Below are 27,270 nucleotides of genomic sequence, written 5' to 3'. Positions count from 1 at the left end.
ACCAGAGGGAAAACTATATACATAACACTCCTTCACACTTAGAAGGCGCATGCGTAATCTTGCAAATACCTTGGGCGGCGATGGACCCGCCCTGATCTCCGCAGAGTGACGTCTGCTTCAGAGTTAGTGGCCGCGGCTTCCAACGGCCCGGGCCTTATTCCAACTGATTCAGCCACCGCTGGAAGTTCACAGGGAAGACAAGGTAGGTCCCTTGGTCTCCTTGCTCTATTTTGAGGTGGCTCTGGGGTGGTAGGCCTGGAAGTAGGTGTTTGTGTGTTTCCGGAATTTTGGCCTGGTTGTTCCCCAGTTGTGTCTGCCTCCCCTTGCCGATTTCGCAATTGATTTATATGGCGTCTCCATATTCGGCCGTGATACAGGGACCCGTGATTCTTCTAATGATTCCCTTTACCCAAAGTGGGTGGCCGGTGTAATTCCGGGCATATACAGTAGCGTTTATAGAGAAACCCTTTAATTGACAGTGTGAGTCAAGAGGTTTTGCTGGGGCATATTCAGGGTGAAGCCTGTCCAGTGTTGTTCTGATGCGCCGACCCATTAATAACTCAGCGGGGCTTTTATTAGTTGTGGCACATGGGGTGGCATGTTGCCAAAAGAGATAAGTGTCTATGTCCTCCTGCCAGTTGAGTGGACCGAACCTAGCCAGCGCTTCTTTAGCAGATCTGACAGCGCGTTCCGCTAGGCCATTGGCCGCCGGATTGAAGGGTGCCACAAATGCATGTCGGATTCCCAATTGGTCAAAGAATTTTTTGAGTAGGGCAGCAGTAAATTGGGGACCATTATCAGATACCACCAGATCCGGTAACCCATGGGTAGCAAAAACCCTTCTGAGAACCTTAATAATGGCAGGGGCAGTAGTACTAGACAATAAAGCAATTTCTACCCACTTAGAATAAGCATCAACAATAACAATAAAAATCTGGCCCTTTACTGGGCCCGCCAAGTCCATGTGGATTCTGGACCACAGAGCTCTGGGTTGCTCCCAGTTTTGTATGGGAGCTCTGGGACCCGCAGGTCGGGACTCCTGGCACTTTTCACAGCCAGAGACCCACCGTGCAATGTCCTGGTCCATGCCCGGCCACCAAGCGTAGCTGCGGCCGAGTGATTTCATTCTGACGATGCCGGGGTGGCCTTCATGAAGCGTAGTCAGCACCGCATCTTGGAGCGACACAGGAACGACCACTCGGCTTCCCCACAGGAGGCAACCTTGCTGGGTAGAGAGTTCGTGTTGTCTGGTTGCAAAAGGTTGCCATTCGGTGCCCAGAGGTTTGGCTGGCCAACCACGCTCAGTCCAAGCCAGCACCCTGGAGAGCAGCTTGTCTCGCCGCGTGTGTGAGGCCACGTCAGCTGCTGTGATGGGCGACTGCATTTCGTCGATCAGGAGCACGTCGGAGGCAGGAGCAGGATCCTGGACAGCAATGGGTAGAGGGCATCTGCTTAACGCGTCAGCATGGGAGATGTGCTTCCCGGGTCGATGGAGCAGGGTGTAGTCATAGGCTGCCAGTAACACCGTCCATCTCGTGAATCGTGGAGACAAGATCTGGGGCGTTTGCTTGTCCCCTGCGATGATGCCCAACAGGGGCTTGTGATCCGTCACTATTTGGAAATGACGGCCATACAGATAGGAATGAAAGCGCTTCACCCCAGCTACTATAGCCAAAGCTTCACGATCGAGCTGGCTATAGTTTCGTTCGGGCGAAGACAAGGTGCGGGAGAAAAATGCGACCGGCACTTCTAAACCAGACTGCAGACGGTGGCTTAAAACCGCTCCGACCCCGTAGGGTGATGCGTCACAAGTCAGAGTCACCGGGAGGGATTCGCTGTATTGGTGCAAAACAGTCTCAGAGGTTAAAAACTTTTTGATATTAGCAAAAGCAGCGGCCTCTTTCTTTCCCCAAAACCATTTTGCGGAATGGTCTAGCAATCGATGGAGGGGCTCCACAATAGACGCTTTATGAGGCAGAAAAATATTGTAAAAATTGAGCAGCCCTAAGAAAGCTTGGAGTTCGGCTTTGTTTGTTGGTGAGGGGGCTTGGCTGATTGCCTGCACCTTAGCAGGCGTAGGACGGATTCCTTTCTTATCGATTAAGAAACCTAAAAACTCAACTTGTGGAACCGCGATTTGGCACTTGGTAGTTTTTAGTTTTAACCCAGCACCGCGGAAACGCTGAAGTACGGTTCGTAGACGGGCCATAAGGTGCGCCAGCGAACGGGCTGATACCAGGACGTCGTCAAAATAAGGCACGACGCCTGGTATCCCTTGCAAAAGCCTTTCCATTAGGTTCTGAAATAACCCTGGCGCTACGCTGACCCCAAACTGCAATCGGTGGCACTTAAAAGCGCCTCTATGCGTAACTATAGTCTGGGCTTCAGCAGTTGCCTCATCCACAGGCAACTGCTGATATGCCTGAGCCAGATCGAGTTTAGCAAATATTGTTCCCTGTCCCAGTGAGTGCAATAAATGTTGCACTACTGGTAAGGGGTATGCACTCTGCTGTAATGCGCGATTAAGTGTGCATTTAAAGTCCCCACATATGCGCACAGACCCATCATGCTTCACTGGTATGACAATGGGAGTCTCCCAGCGGGCATGGTCAATAGGTTCTAACACCCCCTGAGCTATTAACTTATCTATTTCAGCGTCCACTTTAGATTTTAACGCGAACGGCACCCTGCGCGGCTTGAGCCGCCGTGGTGGCACTTGGGGGTCTAAATTGAAAGATATGGGTGTGCCAGTATATTTTCCTAAACCTTCCCCGAAAACTTCGGGAAATTCCTTAATCAGTGCATCAAGGTGTGGAGTGGTCTGAATCTGATCTATACCAGTTATGGCTAGACCTAAAGCTTCAAACCATTCCAACCCTAATAAACTTGGCCTGGGGCCCTTGACTACAATGAGGGGAAGCCTCTTGTGAAACTGTTTAAATGATACCTTACAGTAAAACTTCCCTAGTACTGGAATGGAATTCCCTTGGAAGTCCCTCAGCTTCAATGGGCACGGGGATAGACGTGCCTGTGAAATACCTGGCACAATTTTCCTGATTCCTGCCCATGAGATGATAGACACGGCTGAGCCAGTATCTATCTCCATCTGACATGGTTTACCCTCTATCCTGACATTGAGGAATATTTTCCCCCTGGGTGCATGGATGATCTGATCTACAGCAGACTCATCCCTGTCATCATTGACTGTGAAACAAGAATCTTGTTTCCTAGACCCAGCATTCCTGCTAAAATTAGAGGGCTTCTTGAAACTTTGGTTAGGGCTGGGAGAATTCCCTTCTAACGCGCTTGCACAAGGCGCCGCTGCCCTACAAACTCTTGCCAAATGGCCCCTTCTCCCGCAACGGAGACAGGCAACGTTCTTAAAATGGCAGTCTGCCCTATCATGCTTACCCCCACACCCAGGGCAATTTGCACGGAATGCAGCCTTACCCTGGCGCCCTTTTTGTTGCTCCCCACGCAGACGATGTACTTCATCGTTTCCGACAGCTCCGGCGTCCTCGAGAGTGTCTTCATGGTGAACCTCGGTAGTCTTTTCAACAGGTAGAGGGTTTGAGAATCTCTGGAGTTCGTTTGTGGACTTATTTGACATTTCTACAGCCCTGGCTTCATCAAGGGCTGTTTGCAAATCAAGTTCGGGTTTGGCCAGTAGATGGCGTTGTATGCGGAGGTCCCTAACACCTCCCACAATCTGATCTGTTAAAACCTCATCTAGGTCTCTAAATCTACAATGTATAGCTGCGGCTCGTAACGCAGCCACGTAATCATTTATGGATTCTCCTTCTCGCTGGACCCTACGGTAAAAGGCAAATCTTCGTGTAGTGCGGGAAAGCGATGGGGCGTAATGATTCTTTAATTTGGTCATTAACACGTCCCAGGTTATGTCGTGGACAGAGTGTGGGGCAACTAAGGTTTCAGCCAAATTAAACATCTCAGTACTACACAAATTTAAAAAACAAGCCTTTTTTCGCTGCTCAGTTAAATCTGTGAAGCCGTTGGCTTCTAAAAAACATTCAAAACGCGAAATATATGAGACCCAAGTCTCTGTGGCCGCGTTGAAGGTGGCAAAAGTATTCATGGATGCCATCTCTGAGGTAACTTTTTCTGTAGATTTTCAGCCAACGTAGTCTGCGAGGACAATGACTCACTCGACCTCTCGTCGAGTGATTCCCCTGAGGGAATTCAGCTCTTGGTGACTCAGCTCGTGGTTAGTGACTCACAGCTCTGCCTGGGCTCCTCCAGAGGATCCCATCCTCGCCGCCAAATGTTCTATCTTGCTGAGAACACAGGTGGACAAATGGAGGCGAGCCAGGACTTAACAGAATGCTAACAATTTATTGCTAACAGGTTGCCAACGCGGCAATTCACAATACACGCGCTTTGCTAACAGGCAACAGTGGCCTTTATATATGCCACTGTCCGAGCAGTCAGCCAATCAGCGCTTAGCACAGCGCCCCCTAGTGCAGCGGACCAGAGGGAAAACTATATACATAACAAGAAGTATTAGACCGGATCCAGAAATAAAAGGGTTATTATATTGAATGCAGAGAGTGAACTCAAATCTATGCAAGAGTTGAAACAAGAAGGAATAGAAATGAATTGGTATTCATACGTACAGATACACTCTAGATATAATGAAGATACAAAATCAGAAGGTCTTTACAACAAAATGACTGAGCTAGATAAGATTTTAACAGGTACTGATGAAAAAGTAGTTAAAAATTATATGGTTATTTATTAGAGGTTAAACTACAAGAGGAACAAGTCAAAGAAACTATGATAGCTTGGGGGGAAAATTTTGGACAGGGGATTGATTTAGAGAAATAGCAGAAACTGTGGTCTCAAAATTATAAAATGACAACGTCAACTGCATATAAAGAAAATTTGTATAAGATATTTTACAGGTGGCATCTACCCCCAACAAGAATTGCAAGTATTTTCAAGAATAAGTCAGAAAAGTGTTGGAAATGTCATCAGACAACGGGCTCATATTACCACATGTGGTGGACTTGCACTGAAGCCAAATATACTGGACTAAAATTCACATGTGGCTGGAGAAAATGATACATAAACACATAGACTTTAAACCAGAGATTTTTTTATTGGGAATTATAACAGAAACTTACCATAAAGACTTGAAATATCTGATTATAAATGTTTAACAGCAGCTAAAATTGTATTTGCAAAAAAACTGGAAAAATGAGAAAATACCAAAACAGGAGAAAGTTATTCGAAAAATAATGGACTATGCTGAAATGAGTAAATAGACATTTGAAATTAGAGAACAAGAAGATGAGCAATTCTGTAAGATATGAGACTTGTTTTATCAGTGGCTTGATAAAAAAAAACCTGGAAATGAAAAATGTTTTATTCATGTTTCAATTGAAGGAGATAAGTGATAATATAAAGACATTTTGTTGTTAAATAGATTAATAACAATACAATGAAGACTGGTATATTTATGAATTGAATAATTTACAATATTTTGTTCTAAAATGAAGGATAATAATGAACCTGTTAGGGGTATCTCCGTTGGGAGACAGAAAATAGCGCAATGGAATGAACAGCTAGAGAGAAAGAGCGTTGAGTCGCAGTTCACGCTCCAGTCATCAAGCGAGCAAGTAGTTATCAAGGATAGGACAAGCAGAGAGAGAGAGAGAGAGAGAGAGAGTGAGCTCTTCTGACTCCCTCTTATTGTAGAGTTAATTACAGCTGATAAGTACATTCACCCATTTAAAGCAACAATGACCATTTGTTATTGTATATAGATATATGTTGCCTACCCAACACTAGGAGTATACTCCCAACAGAACCTATATATATTTGATAGATGATTGGTGATATTATGCATAATTGTAAGTAGTGATGTATATTATAAAGATATTTTGTTGTTAAACACTTTAATTAGGAAGTAATGAAAGATTGGTACATGTATGAAGTGAATATTTAGATCACTCTGTTTAAAAACGATGGAATAACATTTGTGCTTGAATGTATGATGCACAAGGACAACAATGAACATAAGCATACTTGATGGATGATTGGCGAGACTATGCATAATTTAAGATAGTGATGTATAAACACAAACAGTTGGAAAATACTTTCACACTGTAAAAATAACTAGAATGAGATAGGTGATTATATAAAGGTATATTGTTATTAAATAGTTAATTAAGGATGCAAGGGAATTCGGTTTGCTGAAAAGGAAAGAATATTAATTGTAACTGAATACATGATGTACAATGAAAGTGAGGTACTTAGTTATATTTGATGGAAATCTACTGATCGTATATGTAATTGAAAATACGGATGCACAAACGCTGTAACCAAATGACATGTTGTATGTAATGGATGAGAGTTTTATATGTTATGTGTTGTTGGTCTTTTAGGTTTTTTAAAAAATTTAAAAGTATTTTAAAACTATCCCAACCAGAAGTATTAGACAGGATCCAGAAATAAAAGGAATGGAAATCAAAAAAGAAAAATATAAATTACAAGCGTTTGCAGATGATTTAATTTTTATATTAGAAGAACTACTAGAAACTGGTCCTAAATTGAGGAATAGGGAGAGGTGACAGGGTTGAAAATAAACAAAGAAAAAACTAAAGTAATAGTTAAAAACCTTACAGATAAACAACAGAAAAGAATTGACAGAGAAAATAGATCTACAGATAAAAGAAGGTTAAATATTTAGGCATCCACCTAACAGCAAGATGTGTAACAATTAAAGAGGACAACTATATAAAACTAATGCAACAAATTAAGCTGGCCCTGGAAAGGTGGAGGAACCTACAACTATCTCTGCTAGGCAGAATAGCCCACATAAAAATGAATACATTACCAAAATTACTTTTACTTTTCCAAACGATACCGATAAAATTAGAGAAAAAATATTTCTGAGAATTAAATAGAATAATCTTGAAGTATATATGGCAAGGCAAACAAAACAAGAGTAAAAATGAAAGTGCTACAGGATTCTAAAAGCAATGGCAGCTATACTATTTGGCATCTGTATTCATATGGGTAAAAGATTGGATAAACTTGAAACACAGAAGATTACTACTATTAGAAGGACATGATCTCCAACTAGGATGGCATACTTTCCTATGGTATGGAAGGAGTACAGTGCATAAATATTTTCAAAGGCATTAATGTGAGAAATGCTTTGCTTCGTATATGGGAAAAAATTAAAGACAGAACTATATGAAAGTACCAGTATGGTTCTCCACAGTGGAAGCACTGATATATCCAAATCTTATCGACCTGGAAAAAATGTATTCTATAAAGACATTTTAGAGGAGAATGGTGAACTTAAAACAAGACAACAATTACAAAACCAAGGGGTGGATTTGGTCTGGTGGCTGTATTTGCAGTTACAAGCAAGATACAAGAAAGATGTAAAAAAAATAGGAGGTCTTTATAAAGAACCAACAACACTTGATAAGATCCTATTAGGGACAGGTGAAAAACTAATTTTAAAAATATAATTATCTATTGAGTTATACAATGGAAGAGGAACAAACCAAAGAAACAATGATTGTATGGGCAATTTTTTTTGTTACACTATAGAATTAGAGAAATGGCAAAAACTTTGGGAGAGGAACTATAAATTGACAATGGCTATGGCTTATAAAGAAAATCTTTATAAAATATGTTACGGGTGGCACCTACCAGGGGCAAGATTGGCAAAAATGTTCAGTTATCTGTCTGCCAAATGCTGGAAATGCAATCAGACTCCAGGTACTTACTATCCCCCCCCCCCTCATTTACGATCTAATTCTTGAGGGGGAGCCGGACCTCGCAGGAATAACGGAGACCTGGTTGGGCCACGAGGGAGGTTTACCCCTCGTGGAAATGTGCCCACCAGGGTACCGAGCATTTCACCAGCCCCGGGCCCAGGGAAGGGGCGGTGGGGTAGCAGCGATTATTCGGGAGGATTTAGAGCCAAGGGAGTCCACTGTGCCACAGACATCCGGGTGTGAGTCCCTTGTCGTGAAATGGGGCCCTGGGAGACAGCTGGGCCTGCTGATAGTATACCTGGCTCCTCGCTATACATCAGCGGCCCTGCCTGAACTCCTCGAGCTGATCGCATTGGTGGCGGTTGAGACCCCCAAACTTTTAGTGATGGGGGATTTTAACCTGCCATCGGTGGGAGAAGCATCCGAGGGGGTTCGGGAGTTCATGGCTTCCATGACAGCCATGGACCTGACTCGATTGATTCAGGGCCCGACACACGAGGGAGGCCACACCTTGGACCTTGTTTTTGTCTCTGGCCAGTGGTTGAGTGATCTGGGAGGAGGGAATTTAACCATCACTCCCCTGTCATGGTCAGATCACTCACTCCTCTGACTTGACTTCCCTGGTGCTACCCCCCGCTGCGGGGAGGCGGAACCGGAAAACACTAGATGGTTCCGCCCCAGGCGCCTGATGGAACCAGATAGGTTCCAGACGGAGCTTGGGCCACCTCCTGCAGCCCTGACCTGCCCCCGGGTAGAGGACCTGGTGGTCGCGTGGAATAATGCGACCACCGGGGCCTTGAACCGGGTGGCGCCTTTGCGGCCTCTCTGGCGGCAACGATCCACCCTGGCTCCTTGGTTTACCGAGGAGCTAAGGGTGATGAAGCGCCGCAAGAGATGCCTAGAGAGTCGTTGGAGATCCTCCCGTTCCGAATTTGACCGAACACAGGTACGAACCCATTTAAGGACGTACCTTGTGGCATTGAGAGCGGCCAAACGTCAATATTGTGCCGCTCTCATTGCATCCGCAGAGAACCGCCCTGCCGCCCTGTTTCGGGTGTCCCGCTCCCTCCTGTTTCAGAGGCCGCGGGAGGCCCCTTTACAGGGTAGGGCAGAGGAATTTGGGAAATATCTGCAGGATAAAATCGCTCAAATCCGGAAGGATTGGTTCCCTTTCAGTGGTCTAGTGGAGACGTCCGTGGCGAGTCTTGAGAGACCAGTCTGGGAGGAGTTTGACTTGATTGCCATCGAGGATTTGGACAGAATGCGTGGACGACTGCGACCTACCACATGTTTACTGGACCCGTGCCCCTCCTGGCTTGTACTGGCATCCTGGGAGGTTACACATGACTGGCTACTGGGCCTAGTGAACGCTTCATTGGGTGAGGGGTCTTTTCCGGCCGCCTTGAAAGAGGCGGTGGTGAGACCATTGCTCAAGAAGCCTTCCCTGGACCCTACGGAGCTGGCCAATTATCGTCCTGTCTCCAACCTTCCCTTCTTGGCGAAGGTTGTAGAGAATGTGGTGGCTTATCAGTTTCCACGACATCTGGAGGAAAATGATTATCTAGACCCGCGCCAGTCCGGCTTTCGCCCCGGGCACAGCACGGAGACGGCCTTGGTCGCGTTGGTGGATGATCTCTGGAGGGCCAGAGATGGGGGTTGTTCCTCTATCCTGGTCCTGTTAGATCTCTCGGCGGCTTTTGATACCATCGACCATGGTATCCTGTTGCACTGACTGGAGGGGTTGGGGGTTCGGGGCACCATTTTGCGCAACGTGTGTTGGCAGGGGAGCAGAGGTCGACCCTAAGGCCCCTTACTTGTGGGGTGCCACAGGGGTCGGTCCTCTCGCCACTCCTGTTCAACACATATATGAAGCCGCTGGGTGAGATCATTCGTGGTTTCGGGGTGGGATATCATCTGTACGCTGATGATACTCAGCTGTACATTTCCACCCCGAACCACCCCAACGAGGCCATCGAAGTGATGTCCCGGTGTGTGGAAGCCGTACGGGTCTGGATGGATGACAACCGACTCAAGCTCAACCCCTCCAAGACGGAGTGGCTGTGGGTTCCGGCCCCCCGGTTCAACCAGTTAATTCCATCTCTGGCCATCGGGGGCATACAACTGGCCCCCGTGGAGCGGGCGCACAATTTGGGCATCCTCCTGGATGCCCGGCTGTCCATGGATGACCATGTGACAGCCGTGGCAAGGGGGGCGTTCCACCAGGTTCGCCTGGTGCGCCTTACGGGATGCCTTATGCACAGTCACTCATGCGCTGGTGACGTCTCGCCTCGACTACTGCAACGCTCTCTACATGGGGCTTCCCTTGAAATGCACTCGGAGACTACAGTTGGTCCAGAATGCGGCCGCGTGGGTGATTATGGGGAGTACAAGGTACTCCCATGTGACACCTCTCCTGCACGAGCTGCACTGACTTCCTGTGGTCTATCGGGTGCGTTTCAAGGTTTTGATAACGATCTTCAAAGCGCTCCATGGCACAGGACCTAGCTACTTGCGGGATCGTATCCTGCCCCATACATCCCTGCGACCAATTCGCTCGCACAGAGAGGGACTTCTCCAGGTGCCGTCCACCAGACAGTGTCGGGGGGTGGCGCCTAGGAGCAGAGCCTTCTCTGTGGCGGGCCCAGCCCTGTGGAATGACCTCCCCCCGGATATTAGGACTACCTCTGACCTCCGCTCCTTCAGAACAAAGCTCAAGACCCACCTTTTCCAAGTAGCTGGCCTGGCTCAACCATAGTTTGATCATATCGCTCCTGACGGGTTTTTAATTTTGTAATTTTACTTAGGGGATTTTAAATTGCAATTTTAATTTTTCTCCATTTATTTGTCTACCTCCTCCACGTATACGTCTATATTTATGTGTATGTATTGTCTATATTTGTATTTTATGTGTTTTTATTGTACGCCGCCCCGAGTCCTTCTGGAGAGGGTGCGGCTAACAAATAAAATTTTATTATTATTATTATTATTATTATTATCATATGTGGTGGACTTGCATGTAAACAAGAAAATATTGGAAGAAAATACATAACTGGTTGGAAAAGATGATTAAACGACGTATAGACCTGAAACCAGGTATTTCTGTTGGGTATGATGCCAGAGGGTTATAATAAGGGGACTACATACTGTATTTTTGAGGCTATAAGACGCACTGGTGTATAAGACGCACCAAGATTTTGAAGAGGTAAGTAAGAAAAATGTTTTTGCCTTCCCTCAGCCCCAGCAGACCTTTGCAGGCTTCAGCAGGGCTGGGGCAAGGCAAAAACACCCCCATTTTTGCATTGCCCTGGCCCTGCTAAAGCCAGCAGAGGACTGCCGGGGGCTGAGGGAAGGCAAAAAACCCTCTGTTTTTGCAAAAAAAATCCAGATTTTGGCTGTTTTTCACAAAAATGGGAGTATTTTTGCCTTGCCCCGGCCCTACTGAAGCCTGCAGAGGGCTGCTGGGGGCTGAGCGAAGGCAAAAAAGCCTCAGTTTTTTGGGGGAAAAATAGGCCCATTTTTAGCAAAAATGGGGTGAGGAGGCAGGGTTTTGGGAGGCCAAAAATGGCTGTATTCAGTGTATAAGATGCACCAACATTTTCGGGGGGGGGGGGAAGATATGGTATCCAGTTTTGCATGTACTGACAGCAGCAAGGATTATATATGCAAAATACGGGAAGAATGAGAATATTCTCCATGGCGCTGCTTGGAGAGTCCAAGGAAGGGTTAACACAGCCTATCTGCCCAAGGACTGAGTTGATTTTTTCCCCTGGTCACACCTCCTTTGCCTCCACAGGGTCAGTTTTTAAAAACTCAGTCCGCCCGATAGGACGTGTTCAGGGGAGTTCCCGGTCTTTGGACAAATAGGCTGGGTTCCCCAGAAAAAATTTCTTAGTGTAGGATAATAATTATAAGGATTTTTCCCTTTCCCTCTCTAGTACTGATTCGGCTTTTTTATTATTGTTTTTTTACATAAATTGAGTCAACTAATACAGAGGCATTGGAGGAGCCCACCTGTTGCTCTTGCAATACAGGATCAGCTGTGGCCAGTGGTCTGGCGACTGCCAGCAAGTGCGGGGACGATCCTAGCATCGGCGCGCCCCCGGCCGCTCGTTAACGAGATTTTCGGCTGGATTTCTCCTTCGGCGGTGTCCTTGCTGGCTCCGGAGGTTGCGGTGGCCATTTTGGAAGCGACATGTTGGCGCGCTTTCCAACGGCCGATTTAGACGTCTGGCTGCATTCTGGTGCATTTTAAAAGCGCACGAAAGTCGGGGCGGCCATTTTCTCTGCTAATTTTAACAGCAAGCAGCAGGGAAAGCTCTTGGATTCTCCACACCTCTCTGCCTCTCAGCAGATCGCCGCGGAGAGCTTGGAGTGTCCTGCTTGGGTCACCGGCAGTACCAGAGCCTCTAGAGTGACCCTTCGACTGAAGGGGCAGCTGTGGAGTGTCCTGGTGCCTTCTTCCAGCCTCCAGAAAATTTGAAGATCTGCAGACGCTTTGGAGCCGGCTGGCCAGCGTCGACTACCCTTCTCCAACAGTTTGAACTGATCCACACCCATGCAGCCATGGCAGATGAAGGTTTGGAGCAGAGGGACGAGCTGGCTGGGCCATCCGCCAAGCGCAGTAGGCCAGATCCCTCGGGCCAGGGGAGAAAGGGTGGTAAAGGGGCAGGGGGCAAACCCCCCCATAACTCCTCAGGAAATAAGGGCCCCAAGCACCTAGGGGATAGGAGGCTTGAGGGCTCCAGAGAGCAGCCTGACAAGGCCCAGGCCCTTCATCTTCCTCAAACTTGTGAGGCTGAGCTTGGCCCTGTCTTGAGCAGACGTGAGAGAGAGGACTCTCTCTCTAATCAAGGGGATCAGTCTCCTTCCATTAGTGGTAGGGATTCCAGATCTGGTTCTCCTTCTGCATCTCTGGGTTATCCTGATTCCCCCAGTTCCTCTGTAAGCAATGATTTGGGGCCTTTCTCTGGCTGTCCCCACATGGAGGGGCCTTTAGCTCCTACTCACTATGCAAGGGGTTCAGGCTCTTCTAGGCCCAGGCCTGTTGAGGACAAGGGCCCAGCTATTTCGCCAGAGATGCAGGAGATAATTACTCAGGCCATCTCTCAGGGCGTGGTTGAGGCCTTGCGCCACATGGAGACTAAAAATGGTAAGGCCTCGAGGCCTACCTCCTCTCTAGCAGCAAGCAGGAGCCGCGAGCCTGGTTCTCCAGGCACTTCTGTTACCACAGAGGTGTCCACGTGGGAAGATGAAACTGTGGATGAGTTTCAACTTTCAGAGGATGAGGATATGCCCCCCGACAAACCAGCTTTCACTGGTTTGTTCAAGCCTTCTTTGTTTAAGGCCATATTGCACAAGGCTAGGACCTCTTCAGAGTTAGGCACTAAGCCTAAGGATAAGGCCTCTATTCCCATTCCTCAGGACCTTAAAGCGGGGCTATTTAGTGAGACCACTCCAGGTCCGGAACTCATTCCAGTTCCTGACATGTTTATGGACATGGTGCAGCGTCAGTGGGTGCAGCCGGGGACTCTGGCCAATCCCAGTGGCGCGGACAAGACTCTGTTCCCTCTGGAACAGAAGTTGGAGGATGTGCTAAAAATGCCTGAAGTGGATGCTCCAGTGGTTTCTCTGACCTCCTCTACCTCCCTCCCAGCTGACCTGCTGGAGGGTTTGAAGGCGGAGGACAAGAGGTCTGAGAAGGCCTGTCTTAAGACGCACCAGGCGGCTGCCTGGGCGATCAAGGCTTCCACCTCTTCTTCCTTTTTCACGAGGGCTTCCTTGTTATGGCTGCGCCAATTGAGATCCAAGCCTCCCTCTGAGGCATCTCGCTGGTGTCACGATCTGGACAAAATAATTACGGCCGTAGAATATTCTGCCGACGCTTCCCTAACCACTGCAAAATTTGCATCCAGGGCACTGGCCTCCATCGTGACCTCACGTCGCTTGCTATGGCTCCGGCACTGGCAGGCAGACATGAAGGCCAAATGGAAGCTGGCCTCAGCTCCCTTCAAGGGGGGGTTCCTCTTTGGGGATGCATTAGACAAGTTTGTAATAGAGACGAAGGACAAACGTAAGGTCCTTCCGTCTACTTTCAAAAAGAATGAGAGGAAAGGTTCTGGGTCCTTCAGGAAACAGTCCTTTCGTACTCAGGACTCCGCCCAGGCCTCCACATCTTCCTATCCCTACCAGAGGTCCTACAACCAGTCCACTGACAGGGCACAGGACAGGGGCAGCTTCAACCCCAGGGGTAGGCAGCATAACCAGGGTTCCTTTCGAAAGCCCTTTCGAGGGGGAGCCAAAACAACCAACAGTTCAGACATGGCAAGTGACCACCACAGGACTGCTCCCATCGGCGGCCGCCTGCAACTTTATGCAGAACGGTGGGAGGAGATTACCACGGATTCATGGATTCTAAGCACTATCAGGAAGGGGCTGACTGTGGAATTTCTATCATTCCCGCCCCGAACATTCATTCGTTGCCCTGTGGCCAAAAATCCCATAAAAAGATCCCTCATGCAAGCAGAGATCGATCATCTTCTACTGATAAGGGCCATAGAGTCCGTTCCCCCAGAGCAGGAAGGGAAGGGATTTTACTCCATTCTATTCCTGGTTCCCAAGAGCTCGGGGGGGGTGGTGGAGGGCCATACTAGATCTGAAGCACCTGAACCGGCATCTGGCCTACAAGCGCTTCAAGATGCAGTCCCTCCAGTCCATTCTCAGCTGCATTCGGCGAGACGACCTGCTCACCTCCATCGATCTCAAGGAGGCGTATCGACATGTGCCCATTCATCTGGCTCACAGGAAGTTCCTCCGACTGTTCTACAACGGCAGACACTATCAATACAGGGTGCTGCCGTTCGGACTCTCTTCGGCTCCACGAACGTTTACAAAGCTTCTTGCAGCTGTGGCGGCCCACCTGCGCAAGCTTCCCATCCGTCTGGAGTGCTACCTCAACGACATCATCATTCACTTGAGGAGCCAATCGCAAGCGGCAAAGGACGTAAGTGTCACCATCCGCACCTTGCAGGACCACGGGTTCTCTGTGAACTTAGAGAAGAGCCACCTGGTCCCTGCCACTCGCATACAGCACCTGGGCACCATAATAGACTCGGCCTCGTGCCATGTTTTCCTGTCTCCAGATAGACTACGCAATCTCAGGGACAGAATCCGACAGTGTCGCAGGGCTACAACCTTGCCAATCATCCATCTATCCCAGTTACTGGGGATAATGATATCTTGCATCAATGTGGTTCCCTGGGCTCGCCTTCATGCCAGGGAATTACAATGGTTCCTCCTGCCAATGCAGAGGGCGAAGGCAAGCAACTCATCCAGGAAAGTTCGACTCCCATTGAAAGTGTCCCGTTCCCTGAGATGGTGGCAGTCACGGGCAGTGGAGAAGGGCTGTCTGTTCAAAGAGCCCGACAGGATTGTTGTGACTACAGATGCAAGCCTCTTCAGTTGGGGGGCGCATTGCCAGGGTCAGCTGGCACAGGGCAGGTGGTCGTGCGCGGAAACGGCCCGAAACATCAATTGGCTTGAGCTGAGAGCTGCCAGACTCGCTCTGAGACGATTTTGGAACCAACTCCAGGGCCACCACGTGCTTCTGCTTACAGACAATATCGCCACAAAGGCGCACGTGAACAGGCAGGGTGGCACTCACTCCAGGAGACTCATGGCGGAAGCAGAGGCCCTGGGTCGTTGGGCAGAGCTTCACTTAGCGTCGATGAGGGCAGATCACATCTCAGGCACCAGCAACATAAGTGCGGATTGGCTGAGTCGTCAGACACTCGACAGTTCGGAGTGGAGGCTGCATCCGGACCTGTTCGACCAGATTGTGAGACGGTTCGGCCCGCCACAAGTCGACCTCTTTGCCACGACAAAGAACACTCACCTGCAGAGATTCTTCTCACGGTACCGGTCAAATCAGGCGGAGGGGATGGACGCCCTGAGGTCCAAGTGGCCTCCGGGGCTATTGTACGTGTTCCCGCCTCTACCTCTTATTCCGCAGGTGATCTCCAAGCTCCTGAGGGAGAGGGCGGAGCTCATCCTGGTGGCTCCCTATTGGCCCAGGAGGTCTTGGTTCGCGGATCTGACCGACCTCTCAGTGGAGAGACCATGGAGGATTCCCCCAGAGAAGGTGGTGCTGACACAGGGAGCAATCACTCATCCAGAGCCCCAGTGGCTTCAACTAGCCGTGTGGCGCTTGAGGGGCAGCTCCTGAGGGACCGGCGTCTCTCGGACAAGGTCATCCAGACTATACAAGCTTCCAGACGACTGGCCACGACTCGCATATACTGTATGAAGCAACTTGGTCTGCATTCTCAACTTGGTGCGAGCAGCGGAACATTGTTGGTGTTGAGGCTTCTGTGCCACAAGTACTGGATTTTCTTCAGGCTGGGTTGGACAAAGGTTTGGCTCCAGCAACTCTTCGGAGACAGGTCGCGGCGTTGTCTACCATTCTGGCAAGACACCACTCTCAGACCTTGAGCCATCACCCCCAGGTCAAAAGTTTCCTGAAAGGGGCCTCTAATTTATGACCCCAGGTGGTGCATAGATACCCGACCTGGAACTTACCATTCGTTTTGCAGGCCTTGACCTCTGCGCCCTTTGAACCCTTGAGAAAGGTCTCTCTTCGACATCTGTCTCTAAAAACCGCTTTTCTGATAGCTATTACCTCAGCTAGACGGGTGTCGGAGATTGCTGCCTTCTCTGTCAGGGAGGAGCTTTGTATCATCCATCCGGACCGTGTCATTCTGCGTCTAGATCCAACCTTCTTGCCGAAGGTGAATTCTCCTTTCCACAGAGCTCAGGAGGTGATACTCCCGAACTTCTGCCCCAAACCTCAGCACCCCAGGGAGCGCTGCTGGCACAAGCTAGACGTGAGGCGTGCTGTTCGGATCTATTTGAAAAGGACTAAGGACCTCAGACATTCTGAGGCCTTCTTTGTATCTTTTCAACCGGGGTCATTGGGGCGCAAGGTTTCTTCATCGACTATTGGATGCTGGCTACGGGCCTGCATCAAGATGACTTACGAACACCAGGGCAAGACGGTTCCAACCCGGGTGACGGCCCACTCCATGAGAAGGGCGGCCACGACTGCAGCATGGGCGACCCAAGCGTCTATCCTGGACATTTGCAGAGCTGCTACGTGGGCTTCTCCCACGGCCTTCATTAGAAATTATAAAATAGATTCCTTTTCCTCCGCCGAAGCCTCCTTTGGGAGAAAAGTGTTGCAACAAGTGATCGTGGCTCCGACCAGTAGTGACATTTCCCGCCCTGGGACAATATAGCTTGGGTATGTCCCTTCCTTGGACTCTCCAAGCAGCGCCATGGAGAATGACCGTTGTCTTACCTGAACGGTCGTTCTCGGGGCGCTGCGGGAGAGTCCAACACCCACCCAGGGTTCATAGGCAAATATGTGACTGTTCCGTGAACTTGCAGGTGCATTGAACTTCCTCGACGGTCAAGACTTCGTTTTTTAAAACTGACCCTGTGGAGGCAAAGGAGGCGTGACCAGGGGAAAAAATCAACTCAGTCCTTGGGCAGATAGGCTGTGTTAACCCTTCCTTGGGCTCTCCCGCAGCGCCCCGAGAACGACCGTTCAGGTAAGACAACGGTCATTCCACCAGATGAGGATGTAATAGATTGCACGGAGATGGACAGACTGACTAAAAATAAAAGATAAAGATGACACAGAATATTACTTGATATGGAATAGATTTTATCAGTGGTTAGAGATAAGAGGTAGAAATTAGACGAAGAAAGATTATTGATATGTATGAACTAAATATAAAGACGGTCTATAATTATAAATACGCCATTACATTCAAGATAATTATAAACAAGCTAATATAAAAAAGAAACGTAGGCAAAACCATTTTGTTATATTATTACTATTTTTACCAGTGTAGGTGTTAATATTCTTTACTGTCTTTTTTCATTTTTCTTTCGTAAATGATATACCCTGACAATACACTGTATTCAAAATGTTTATGAATAAAAAGAAAAAATAAATTGTAAAAGGTGTCTCAGAAGGTAGCAATGATATTGTTTTGAAGAAAGCTATAAATGGGTATGTGACTGAAGGGACTAGGCCTCAAGCTCAGCTTGAAGGAGGCAGATTCAGCCCAAGTTTGTCCAGTCAAAAAATTACTTTTTGGTTCATTGCTTTCCTTTATGTCCCTTTCCTCCATTTTCTTTTTCTTTTTTCTGCTACACGTCTACAAAACACCACCTTCACAAAGCTATGTAAAATGTTCTTGTTTATGGTAACAATGATAATGTGTGACCTTTCGCAGCAAAATATAATTACTAGATCGGGTAAAGGAAAGCCACACTCAGGCTAAGGCAACAACAGCTCTTTATTAACTCTGAAACAACTATGTACAATCCAGTGAAGGTTCAGTCTGACAGCAGCCCTTTCATAGGGAGCTGTCAGACCCTTTGACCAATCAGGTTGAATCTCTGTTCCCACTGGAACAGAGGACCTTGGTGTAAACCATTGTAACTGATTCTGATACCTAACACCACTCCCCTCTTAGATGGGATCAACCGATTTGTGATGTAGTCACGCAGGTAGGCGGGCTTTCTGATGGCTGGCCCAAACCCACTCAGTTCAGTCGGTGGGTGTTCTTCAGTCAGGTCGGACTGACCTGTTGACTCTGCGGCTTTGCCTGGTGGAAGCTCCTGGAACTTTTCCCAGGCCGCGGCTGGAGCTTCTAGAGCCGGTTCGCTCGGAGCTCACTGTGGGCCTGCAACACTAACAGATAAGTGCCCCAGTACCTTCAGGCTTGAGTTGTCTTTGGAAGGAGTGACTTCATGCTCCTTTTGGGTAGGGCTTTGGCTAACTCGTGCAGGAGTTACCTCTGGTTGCCTAGGATTGGAGTTGGAGAGGCGGCCACCGAGTTGGTCAACGTGCCACTCCGACACTCCTCGAGCTCTACTAGGTAAGAGCGAGGTTCAGTGATGCCTATTACTGTGGCAGGAATCCACAGAGTTCCCTCAGCGTAGTTGTGGGCATAAACTGAATCCCTACACTAAAGTTCCTTATTTTGCTTGTAGAATCTGGGGGCGATGCGGCAGAGTAGTTTGGGTGTAGCCGGTCTAAGTGGGACCATAGCTGGCAACCCATTAGAAGCTCGGAAGGGCTTCTCCCAGTGGTAGCACTTGGTGTGATGTGCTATATGAGGAGGAATTGATCAACCCGTGTTTGCCAATCTCCCAGGCCCATCCCGGGCCTCTTTTGCAGCTCTCACCATTCTCTCTGCCTGACCATTGGAGGCCGGATGGAATGGAGCAACCAGGGCATGTCTGATTCTCTGTGCTGCTAAGTAGGTCTCGAACTGCATGGCTGTAAATTGGGGCCCGTCGTCAGAGACCAAGACATCAGGCAGGCTGTGAGTGGAGAAAAGTCTCCGTAGTGCCTTGATGACCGCTTCTGCCATGGTAGAGGTCATGAGGACTACTTCTAGCCATTTCAATTAGGCGTCCACAACTACCATGAAAGTCTGGCTGTGAACTGGGCCAACAAAATCTATGTGCACCCTAGACCATGGTGCTTGAGGTCGCTCCCACTCCTTAGCGGGTGCCTCTGGGGGAGCTGGTCTAGACTCCTGGCACAGTGTGCAGGTAGCCACCCATTCTTCTATCCCCCTGTCCATGTTAGGCCACCACACGTAACTCCTGGCCAAAGACTTCATCCTGACAATTCCAGGATGCCCTACGTGCAAAGCCTCTAATACTGCGATGCACAATTTGGGTGGAACAATGACCCGGTCCCTCCACAGTAAGCAACCATTTATTACAGACAGTTCATCACATTTGCCGTAAAACATTTTAAATTCTGACCAAACAGGCCCCTTGGGCCACCCCCTCCACACCTAGGGCAAAACTTGTTTGAGAGTAGAGTCTTTTGCAGAGTGGTGGGCAACATCACTAGACGAGATAGGACCAGTCTCAAGGCAGTCAATGAGGAGGAATGGTATCTCGAGGGTAAGGTCTCCAAGCAGTTCAGGCAGGGGCATCGACTCAAGGCGTCAGCATGCCCCAAAGTAGAGCCAGGTTGATGGAAGAGGCGATAACTGTAGGCCGCGAGGAACAAAGAAGCAGGAGTAAGCTGGTCCTCAGCCAGCAAGCCCAGTAGTGGTTTGTGGTTCGTAATGAGTTCAAAATCACGGCCATAGAGGTACTCGTGGAACCTTTTAACATCGGCGACTGCAGCCAGAACCTCATGGTCCAGTTGGCTGTAGTTCCGCTTGGCAACACACAAGGTTTGTGAGTAATAGTGATGGGCACTTCAGTTCCATTGGGCATGCGGTGGTTGAGGATGGCTCTGACGCCAAACGGGGAAGAGTCACACGTTAGAACAAGTGGCAGGGTCTGGCTGTATTGGACCAAAAACGTGTCCGCTGACAGCAGTCTCTTCACTGCGGCAAATGCGGCTGCTTCGGCCTTGCCCCAGGAGCACTTTGCATTCTTTGCGAGAAGCCGATGTAAAGGTTCAGCACTGTGGCTTTCTGTTTGAGAAAGACACTGTAGAAGTTAAGGAGCCCGAGGAACGCCTGCAGCTCGGTCTGATTGCGAGGTGTAGGGGCATCCTGGATTGCCTTAGTTTTTTTGTTGGTCAGGTGAATCCCAGAGCCATCAATGAGGTACCCTAGGAATTCAACTCTTGGCACGTTAATTTGGCATTTTTCCTTTTTGAGGCGGAGGCCTTTGTCTCTGATTCAGGCCAGAACAGATCTCAATCTTTTAAATAATTGCACCTTATTTGCAGCTGATACCAAGATGTCGTCAAAATAGGGGATGACTTCTGGAATCCCCTGCAAAAGCCGTTCCATGATGCTTTGGAACAGTCCAGGGGCGATACTAACTCCGAATTGCAGGAGGTTGCATTTGAATGCACAACTGTGTGTCACAATGGTTTGGGCCTCCGCCGTGGCACCATCTACAGGCAACTGTTGGTATGCCTGCACCATGTCTAATTTTGCAAAAACTTTTCCGGGGCCTAATGAATGTAGTAAATGATTATTTATTTATTTATTATTTATTTCTTAGCGCTTATAGACCGCCCCCTCTCCCGAAAGGGACTCGGGGCGCTGTACAGTCCATATCAAAATACATCATAGATAACTATAAAATTTAAACAATTAAAATTATTAAGTGGATAGATACATAAATAAGAGGAGGATAAAAAGATATACAGAACTGTACTGCTAAGTAAATAATTTAAAATGTACAGAATTTAAAACCCCAATATCCTATAAAATTAAGTTTAAAAGAACAATCCCCCTAAAAAACCAGTAAGAAATATGTATGCCAGGAGGTAGACGTTGAAATTATGCCAGGCCAGCCAGTCGGAACAGGTGTGTCTTCAATTTCTGTCGGAAGGAGCGGAACTCAGTGGTGGTTCTAATGTCGGGGGGGAGGTCATTCCAGAGGGTTGGGCCCATCACAGAGAAGGCCCTACTCCTTGGTGTCGCCCGTTGGCATTGCCTAGTGGACGGCACCAGGAGAAGCCCCTCCCTGTGAGAGCGAATTGGCCGCAGGGATGTGTGTGGGAGGATGCGATCCCGCAGGTAGCTAGGCCCTATGCCATGGAGCGCTTTAAAGATGGTGGTCAGAACCTTGAAACGCACCCGAAAGACCACAGGTAGCCAGTGCAGCTCGCGCAGGAGCGGTGTTACGTGGGAGTACCTGGTACTCCCCATGACTGCCAGCGCGGCTGCGTTCTGGACTAGCTGCAGTCTTCGGGAGCGTCCCAAGGGAAGCCCCATGTAGAGATGATGTACAATGGGCACAGGATAAGCGCTTTGTTGCAAAGCTTTGTTTATTGTGCACTTGTAGTCCATGCAAATGCGGACAGACCTGTCAGACTTGACAGGTGTCACAATAGGGGTCTCCCAGCGTGAGTGATCTACTGGCTCTAGGATTCCCTGGCCTATCAATTTGTTCAGCTCCAAATCAATTTTAGGGCGGAGAGCGAAAGGTACTCTCCTTGGTTTCAGCCTGATGGGGGCTACATTGGGGTCCAAATTAAAAGATATTGGGGTCCCCACAGATCAGTGCTGAAGACGTCCTTGAACTCCTTAAGGAGCTCCTCAGTGCTTTCGTCTCGTATGGCGTTGATTCCGGTCACTTCTAGGCCCAAGGCTTCAAACCAGTCAAGCCCCAGGAGGCTCTGCAGGTTTCTGTTGACTACCGTCACTGGTAGCTGACCACAGAAAGTCTTAAATTTCACCCAGAAGGTGAAATTTCACGATGGGGACTCGGTTCCCCTGGCAGTCACGAAGGCGAATGTCAGGAACCCATAGATGCTGCTTCTTAAGGCTAGGGATAGCCTGCTTGAGTGCTGCCCAAGGCATTATTGTCAAGGATGACCCAGTGTCAATCTCCATTTCACATGGAGAGTCCTCAATGAGGACTGTGACTTTCAGCTTTTTTGGCTGCTTCATGCGGCCTTAGCCTATGGAGGTGTGGTAAGTGACTATGGTGTCGCCTTCTGTTCGCCATGTTGGCAGCTGCCATGCCCCTTGGTTGGGCCTCTGCTGGTGGTTAGTCGGCTTCTGGGCTTCCAGGTTGTAGCTGGGTGATCACTTCTGCATACCTTGCCGATGTGCCCTTTTCGATTGAAGCGTTGGCAGATTCCGTCCCGGAAATGGCAATGTGTTCTGAGATGGTCTCCTCCGCAGCTGACACAAGGTGGGAAACATGGTTCGAATTTCTGTGCTGGCTTGATGCGGTCACTGCGCATGCGGTAGCTGTCATCTTTGCTCTCCGAGCCTTCGGGCTCTGTAGCCTCGCGATACACGCCTGTGCTCTTCCACGTGCTTTTAGGACTGTTTTGGCGCTGCAGGGTTTCCATCGATTTAACGGCAGACTCAGTGGCCCTGGCTTCATCTAGGGCAATTTGGAACATCAGATTAGATTTCGCTAGTAGTCTCCTCTGCAGGCCAATGTCTCAAACACCGCATATGATGTGGTCAAGTATCAGTTCATTGAGATCCCTAAATTCACAGTACGCTGCGGCCTTTCTGAGCTCCGCAATGTATTCATTGATGGATTCACCCTCTTTCTGGTTACGAATGTTGAATTTGTGCCTTCGGACATCTTTAGACGGTCTGGAAGTGTAGTGTGTCCTCAGTGTCTGTTGTAGCATCGACCAAGCAACCAATTGGAGCGGCGTTGGCTCAGACAAGTCCTTTGCTGTCTCGAACACTTCTTGTCCACAGTAGCTCAGGAACATATTCTTTTTCCGGCCTTCAGAAAGGCCCATGAGGTCGTTGGCTTCGAGGAAGCAATCAAACCTCAGCATGTAGGATTCCCAGTGCTCAGTGACTGGGTTGTACGGAGTCGGTGGGGCATGCATTGACATCTTGTGTCCCTGAGCATGTTTGAGTTTGCCGCTCAAAGATGGCTGCTCGATGCCGCGCCGAGCTCTGGGCTGGATTTACTTGCTGGATTGTTGTGCTCTTTTTGTTTGCCTAGTTGCTTTCCAATCCCACCTTCGTTGCCAGTGTTAGATTGGGTAAAGGAAAGGCACACTCAGGCTTAGGCAGCAACAGCTCTTTATTAACTCTGAAGCAACTATGTACAATCCAGTGAAGGTTCAGTCTGACAGCAGCCCTTTTATAGAGAGCTGTCAGACCCTTTGACCAATCAGGTTGAATCTCTGTTCCCGCCAGAACAGAGGACCTTGGTGTAAACCATTGTAACTGATTCTGATATCTAACAGAAGGTTCTTAAGTGAGTTGCCTGCTGTTTCACTGGTGATTTCTAAATATTATGCGATTGCAGCATCCACTGTCCTATTCCAGTAAGAAGCAAACGATGGGATTCAGGGGGAATTGTTTCACAAATAGACACAGACAAACAAAACTGAGCAGATAAGAACAGGACCTAGCAATGGCTAAGAGCAAGAAAGTTGAAGAATGAGACCGAGAGGCTAATTCTGACTTTTATCCAACTTCCAACAAGACTGGAAGAAAGTATAGTTAGTCCTCATTTAGCCATTGCCTCTTAGCAACCATTCACAATAACAACCATGAAAAAGCTCTGCGGCCAATCCTCACATTCATGATCTTCATAAGTCTCTAAGAAGCAAAGGGAAGCTGAAGTAAAATGATAAAACCATGATGTTTCACTTAGCAACCACTTCACTTGTTATGTTGCAACCAAGTTGTTGATCCCAATTGTAGTCACTAAATGAGGAATATCTGTACCTGCAATTGGCTCTTTCTTCCTTATTAAGGTTAGGTCTCTTCCCTTTGTCAAGAATGTAAAATCTGTACTACAGCTATGGGCCACTCAGACACCTGAAGATTGCACCTTCATGGACTAATTGTTATGGGAACTAGTTCACAACAATAACAACAAAAATAGTATACCAGTTGATATAAAAATTCAATCAATGTACAATAATCTCTCTCAAGAAGGCATTAACAACCAGCCTATATAATTTACCAATATAAAATACATTAAAGTGATTCCACTTACTTCAATAAGTGCACTATCAATGCTAGATTGCAAAGATATAAAGCCTCCAAACCAATAGCTTGGATTTGAACAATGAGATGATGAAAAGTTGTAACAGTAATCTACAAAAGAGAAATAAAAAAAGAATGCTACTTTATTATGCATGAAATGGATTTTTTTTGTTTGTTTGTTTTCTTGGATTTATATGCCGCCCTTCTCCCAAAGGACTCAGGGCGGCATACAACATTAAAAAACACACATCCCGAAAGTTAAAAAGAAATTAAATACATATCCAAAAAACAAACCCAATTTGTAGGACAATACATTTAAAAAATGAGATACAATTAACAGGCCAGGCCGGCTTGCTGGAAAAGCCAACTTTTTAGGGCGCATCAGAAGGACCGGAGGTCAGGGATTATGCGAAGCTCCAGGGGCAGCTCATTCCAGAAGGAAGGCGCTCCCACAGAGAAGGCTCTCCCCCTGGGGGTCACCAGCCAACACTGTCTGGCCGACGGCACCCTGAGGAGGGCAACTCTGTGGGATCGTACTGGACGGTGTGAGGCTACTGGTGGCAGTAGGTGGTCTCGCAGGTACCCTGGGCCTAAACCGTGGAGCACTTTAAAGGTCATAATTAATACCTTAAATCGCACCCAGAAAACAACCGACAACCAGTGCAGGCCGCCTAAAAGAGGGGCAACATGGGAGCACCTAGGTACCCCCATGATAACCTGCGCGGCCGCATTCTAGACCAGCTGAAGCCTCCGGGTGCTCTTCAAGGGCAGCCCCATGTAGAGAGCATTGCAGTAGTCCAGGCGAGAAAGGACGAGGGCATGAGTGACTGTGTACAGAGCATCCCGATCCAGGAAGGGGCGCAACTGACGTACCAGGCGAACCTGGTAAAAGGCCTCCCTGGTCACGGCCGTCAGGTGTTCTTCTAAACTAAGCCGCGTATCCCGGAGGACTCCCAGATTGCGAGCCTTCTCTGAGGGGGCTAAAATTTCTCCCCCTATCGTCAAAGATGGAACAAGATGCACAAATCGGGATGACGGAAACCACAGCCACTCAGTCTTGGAGCGATTGAGGTTGAGCCTGTTCCTCCCCATCCAGATCCGCACAGCCTCCAGGCATCGGGACATCACGTCAAGGGCATCGTTTTGGAGGTTTGGGGTAGAGATGAAAAGTTGGGTATCATCAGCATATTGATGATACCGTACCACAAAACCACGGATGATCTCGCCCAGTGGTTTTATTTATATGTTGAACAGGAGGGGTGAGAGAACCGACCCCTGGGGCACCCCACAAGTGACGCACCTGGGCATCGATCCCTGCCCTCCAGTCAACACAAACTGCGACCGATCTGACAGGTAGGAGGAGAACCACCGTAAAACAGTGACCCCCACTCCCAACCCCCCAAGTCATCACAGTAGGATACCATGGTATCGAAAGCCACTGAGAGGTCTAATAGGACCAGGACAGAGGAGCAGCCCCTGTCCCGGCCCTCCAGAGATCATCGACCAACGCGACCAATGCCGTCTCCGTGCTGTACCCGGGCTTGAAACCCGACTGAAATGGATCCAGGTAGACAGCTTCATCCAGGTACTGGGGAAGCTGACGTGCTACCACACTCTTGACAACCTTTGTTACAAAGCGAAGGTTGGAGATCGGACGATAGTTGGCTAAAGAAGCTGGGTCCAGGGAAGGCTTCTTAAGGAGGGGCCTCACCACCGCCTCCTTCAAGGCGGTGGGAAAGAACCCCTCTCTCAATGAAGCATTGGTAATCGCCTGGAGCCAGCCTCGTGTCACCTCCCGGGAAGCCGAAACTAACCAAGAGGGACACAGATCCAGCACACAAGTGGCAGCACTGAGTCTCCCCATAATCCTGTCCATGCCTTTGGGGGTCACAGGGTCAAACTCATCCCAGATTGTCTCCTCAAGATTCATCCCCGTCGGCTCGCCCGAATCTACCCAGTCAGAGTCCAAGCCTGTCCGGATCTGAGCGATTTTATCCTGCAGATACTGAACAAATTCTTCAGCCCTTCCCTGCAAGGGGTCTTCCCTAGTTCCTTGGTTAAGTAAGGAGCGGATCACCCTAAACAGGGCGGCTGGGCAGTTATCTGCGGATGTGATAAATGTTGCCGTTTTGCCGCTTCTATCGCCACTAAGTAGGATTTAATATGAATTCTTAGTAGTGTTCGACCAGATTCAGACTGGCTGGCCCTCCAGCCACTCTCTAGGTGTCTCTTCCGGCGTTTTATCTCCCGGAGCTCCTCGGTAAACCAGGGAGCCACCTGGGATCGACACCGGGTCAGAGGCCGCAAAGGCACAAAGCAATCCAAGGCCCCAGCAGCCGCCCTACCCCAGGCTTCCACTAGGGCTTCGGTCGAGTTGTGAGCAAGGGATTCAGGAAAAGTCCCAAGCTCCATCAGGAACCTTTCGGGGTCCATCTAGTCGGTTCCGCCTTCCTGCGGCAAGGGGTAGCAGTATTGAAGTCAAGCCTGAAGAGGAAATGATCAGACCATGACAAGCGTTGAATAGAAATATCCCCTAAATCTAGATCATTCATCCACTGCCCAGAGACAAAAATCAGGTCGAGCATGTGTCCCCCATTATGGGTGGGGTCTTGAATTAACTGAGTTAGGTCCATAGCTGTCATGGAAGCCATGAACTCCCAAGCTGACTCGGATGTCTCGCCAATGGAAGGCAGATTGAAATCCCCCAGGACCATAAGCCTGGGGAAATCAACCGCCAATCCAGGTAACACATCCAGCAGCTTCGGCAGGGCCGATGAAACGTAGCAGGGAGACAGGTACGTACCAAAAAGGCCCACCTGAGCTCCAAGGACCCACTTCACAAAGAGGGACTCACATCCACCTATCTGAGGCACAGTGACCTCCTGAGGTCTGAGACTTTCCCTAATAACCACTGCCACCACCACCCCGCCCCTGCCCTGGGCTCTTGGCTGGTGAAACGCCCGGAAGCCTGGTGGACATAGTTCGCTAAGGGGCACACCCCTCTCATGGCCCAACCAGGTCTCCGTAAT

The 27,270-nt window shown here is 48.7% G+C and overlaps 1 protein-coding gene across 3 annotated transcripts in view; it reads right to left on the bottom strand.

Annotated features, from left to right (window-relative positions):
* LOC309399135 (ABC-type organic anion transporter ABCA8-like) overlaps positions 1–27,270 on the bottom strand; it is a 106,831-nt gene that overhangs the window by 67,302 nt on the left and 12,259 nt on the right. For all 3 annotated transcript variants that reach the window (XM_081966657.1, XM_081966656.1, XM_081966658.1), the window contains one exon: positions 24,252–24,352. In XM_081966657.1, coding sequence (XP_081822783.1) covers positions 24,252–24,352 — 101 coding nt within the window. The remainder of the gene's footprint in view (positions 1–24,251; positions 24,353–27,270) is intronic.

Source organism: Natrix helvetica, assembly GCF_964273705.1.
Source record: "Natrix helvetica genome assembly, chromosome: 1".
Taxonomy (NCBI): domain Eukaryota; kingdom Metazoa; phylum Chordata; class Lepidosauria; order Squamata; family Natricidae; genus Natrix; species Natrix helvetica.
The sequence above is the reverse complement of the archived record's forward strand: the minus strand, read 5'-3'. Positions and strand labels throughout refer to the sequence as shown.